Source organism: Nicotiana attenuata, unplaced genomic scaffold, assembly GCF_001879085.1.
Source record: "Nicotiana attenuata strain UT unplaced genomic scaffold, NIATTr2, whole genome shotgun sequence".
In the NCBI taxonomy this organism is placed as follows: Eukaryota; Viridiplantae; Streptophyta; class Magnoliopsida; order Solanales; family Solanaceae; genus Nicotiana; species Nicotiana attenuata.
Genome location: NW_017672054.1, coordinates 195,647 through 199,813, shown reverse-complemented (window position 1 = coordinate 199,813; position 4,167 = coordinate 195,647). Strand labels below are relative to the sequence as shown.

The 4,167-nt window shown below is 41.6% G+C and overlaps 1 protein-coding gene across 1 annotated transcript; it reads left to right on the top strand.

Moving 5' to 3' along the window:
- The first annotated feature begins 162 nt into the window (after window positions 1-162).
- Window positions 163-2,179, top strand: LOC109211553. Its single transcript, XM_019375094.1, has one exon. The coding sequence runs from the start codon at window positions 284-286 to the stop codon at window positions 1,901-1,903; it is 1,620 nt and encodes a 539-aa protein (XP_019230639.1). The 5' UTR covers window positions 163-283; the 3' UTR covers window positions 1,904-2,179.
- Window positions 2,180-4,167: the final 1,988 nt, after the last annotated feature.

Here is a 4,167-nt window from a genome sequence, read left to right as displayed (position 1 = left end):
AACCCCACCCCCACAAAAACAAATCTGCTTTCTTCCCCCCTCGAAACTTCCTTCAAATCCAAAAATCCAAAGCCGCGTTCATACCATTCACACACGTTTTCTTGAAAATCCTTCTATTTTCTACATTAATTAATTCCACCCTTTTTTCTTCTACATATATACATGTCCCATCTTTCAACCTCATTTATTATATCTTTCTTGTATATTCCGAAGTCTCTATGCGTTCACACTATCATTTAAACATTTCTTCAAACACTTTGCCTGCTTTCCCTTTTTGCCATATATGAAGCAACAACTCCCTTCTTTCCCAGAAAATTCTAGCTTTTTCCGTGAATTGCTCGAGAAAACTCTCGTTCAGATGAATGATAACGCATCCAATAAGCGTCGCAGAAGAAGAAAAGATACTGTTCCAGAAACCCCCGCCAGCAATCTGTACAATAATACTAGTGGTGGTGGAGGTGAAAATGATGAATTTGGTGGGCTTGAAAATCAAGGTGGTGGAGCTGTGAAAACAAAGGAGCTGAAAGAGATAATAACATCGTTGTTGTTACTTGAGGAGCAAGAAAAGTCGGAAAAAGAGGAATTTGTTAAGGAAGAGGAAGAAAATAAGCTCTTATTCGAGGCGAATCACAAGAAAACAACTAAGGTCATGTGGGATTATTATTCAAACGTTCAGCAGCATCAAAATGATTTAGAACAGTTAGATGGTGCTCGAAAACGAAAAGGGCGAGGCAATTCAGCTGCTGCTTGTGCCATTGCTGCTGCTGCTGCTGAGGATGAAATCGTCTCGAGCAGTAAAGGGAATAGTAATAGTGAAAAGGGAGGGGCAGGGGCGCCCCAACGGCGGTTATGGGTGAAGAATAGATCAAAAGCTTGGTGGGATCAATGTAACAGTGCTGATTTCCCTGAAGAGGAGTTTAAAAAGGCGTTTCGAATGGGGAAAGATACATTTGAGATGATATGTAATGAATTGAGCTCTGTGGTTGCTAAAGAGAATACTATGTTAAGAGATGCTGTGCCTGTGAAGCAGCGTGTCGCGGTTTGTATATGGAGATTGGCCACTGGGGAGCCTCTTAGGTTGGTTTCGAAGAGGTTTGGATTGGGTATTTCGACCTGCCATAAGCTCGTGTTAGAGGTTTGTACCGCGATTAGGACTGTGTTGATGCCTAAGTATCTTCAATGGCCTGATGAAGAGAAAATGAGGAATGTAAAGGATGAGTATGAGGCTATGTCGGGGATCCCTAATGTTGTGGGATCAATGTATACTACTCATATACCTATAATTGCTCCTAAGATTAGTGTCGCGGCTTATTTTAATAAGAGGCATACAGAGAGGAATCAGAAGACATCGTATTCAATTACCGTCCAGGGCGTAGTTGATCCTAGGGGGGTGTTTACGGATGTTTGTATTGGTTGGCCTGGTTCAATGCCTGATGATCAGGTATTGGAAAAATCCGCCCTTTTCCAGAGGGCGAATACAGGGTTATTGAATGGTGTTTGGATTGTTGGCAGTTCTGGATACCCTTTGATGGATTGGGTTTTAGTGCCTTATACACAGCAGCATCTGACTTGGACTCAGCATGCTTTCAATGAGAAGATTGGAGAGGTTCAGAGGGTTGCAAAGGAGTCGTTTGTGAGGTTGAAAAGGCGATGGTCTTGTCTGCAGAAGAGAACAGAGGTGAAACTTCAAGATTTGCCAGTCGTGCTAGGGGCGTGCTGCGTGTTGCATAATATATGCGAGATGAGGAAAGAGGAAATGGATCCAGAGCTCAATTTCGAGCTCATCGATGATGAGATGGTTCCCGAGATTCAATTGAGATCGACTAATGCTAGGCTTGCAAGGGATGCAATTGCTCATAATCTTTTGCACCATAACCATGCTGGTACTTCTTTCCTGTCATGAAAAAGGAGTTAACTTTGATGTGTTCTTCTTGATTTATGTAATTCTTTAAAGTTATTACATTTTACATTTGTTTTTCTTAAAGTTGTATCATATTTATTCCATCAAAGTTAGTCAAGGGGATAGTCTAATCTTCCCTTTGTGCAAAGTGATGAAAATGTTGTTTTCTAGGCCATAGACATATACTGATATTGCAGACAAACATTGTATTTCATACTTGAATTAGCGATTGATAGAAGAAATTGACTTCTGGCGAAATACAAATTCTTTCTTAACCAAGTGTCAGTTACATGTAACTCTATTTCCCTCTTATTGTTGTACATCAAAACCAACTACTATTAGTTTAATTTTAGCAGCATGTTCTGTTCCGTTGTGTGTGTTATTCTTGTGGTTTAAGAAATACTCCCTCCGTTTCAAATTATCTGATGTGGTTTCTAAAAATAGTTGTCTCACATTATTTGTCATTTTAGAAGTTCAAGAAAAAATTAATTATTTTTTTCTCGTTTTACCCTTATTTGTAGTAATTATTTTTGAAGATGGAGATGGCACATAAATAGAACAAATATTCAATAAAAGATAGATTACATCTTAAGGTATAAATAAGGGTAAAATAGTCAAAAATTTCTTCTAATTAATGTTTCTTAAGGACCATTGTTTGGCTCAAAAGTTATCGATATACTTTGCAAGCTTAAAAACAATCAAAAGTAAGAAAGGGTAAATCGTAATCAAATATAATAGACCTAGAGATGAAAAATGAAGTTGTTGTTGTAGATCTAATAGTGATAATATGAACTCAAGAGAAAGTATTCGTTAGAGATAGCGATAGAGAGAGAGTATGAGAAAATTAGAGAGTTGTCTTATTCCAGAATCATCCCCCTTTTTACAATGTGAAGGTCTCCCTTATATAATAAGAGACCTTCCTCGAAATAATCAAAAAGTTACAAAAATAGGTAACGTTTTCCTAGTGAAGACACTGAGTCCTAAACGATGTCGCTTTTGTCCCCACGTCCGAGTCGTACCCTTACGTTAGTTGGCGTATACTCACTGGGCGTACCCATTGGCGTAGAGACGCTGACGGTCAAATTTGACCCTATACAGTTAGTCCCTCCGCTCGTTGGAGACGCATTCGGTGGGCGTCTTCAATGGGCGGAAATGCAAACCTCGGCTTAGGAGAATTTGACCTCGACCAGGGGCGGCAACATGAATGAGGTAAAATGTATGACGTTGTTGAGCCACTGACGCGTGGCTTTCTTTTTGGAATGACGTCATCGCCTGTATACGTCATTATTATATTTGCCCCCGAGGCGGTTCAGAGGATGATGTGACATTTTGGTTTCCCGCGCACGTTTTGAATCATGACTCTTCGATTTCTGCGCAACTTATCCCTATAAATAGGAGAGAGGTTCGATTCGATTCAACTTTCAAACCTTCGGAAAGCATTTTCTGATTTACTCCTTTGTCTTTCTTTCCTGTAACCGTTATTTCGTGTGGGATTCCTCCACTTCTTTTGAAGTCATATTTCTCGTCGTTAGTGCATTATTTCCCAAACAGAATCATCATGGTAAAACGTAGTCAAGGTGGTAAAAAGACCAAGGACACTGACCCATCTAGGGTTCCGCCTTCCTCTGGCGGTGAGGGGGAGGAAGTTAAAAAGACCCTCGTTCCCCTTTCTGTAGACAACGTCCTCCCAAAGGACTGCATATTCGAAGGGATTTTCAAACGAAAAGTCCAGTCCTTCCCTGGGAGCGTAGCGATTTACTGCAATCTCATCTAGACGACCTTCGAGTGACACACAACATTCCGGACCATGTGGAAATGGCTCCGGCTGGGATGGACTACGCCAATGTGCACAGGCCTGGGTACTGCACATTTTACAAGTACCCGTTTTTGATCGGCTATAGTCTCCCGATCTTCCCTCTAGCGGAGGAGCTTTGCCGCTTTTACAATGTGTGCCCGACTCAGCTTACTCCTTACACCTTGAAGGTGTGCAGGATTCTGACCACGTACGCGGCTAAGGCTGAGTGTGGCGTCTGAGTCCACCATCTCTTACAGTTATTCAGCCCTGGTTACCTGAGGGGTACCATGTTGCAATTGAAAAGCCGTGGTACGAAGGGTTTGGTAGTTAGGGCTGACGACAAGGCCAACCGCCTCTTCTGGCGTAGGTACTTCTACATCAGGACGGAGCACCTGGTGTCTAAGCCTGAAGGATTCCCGGAAAGGTGGAACCCAGATCGTGAGTACCTTTATTTGCAGGATTCATGACTGTT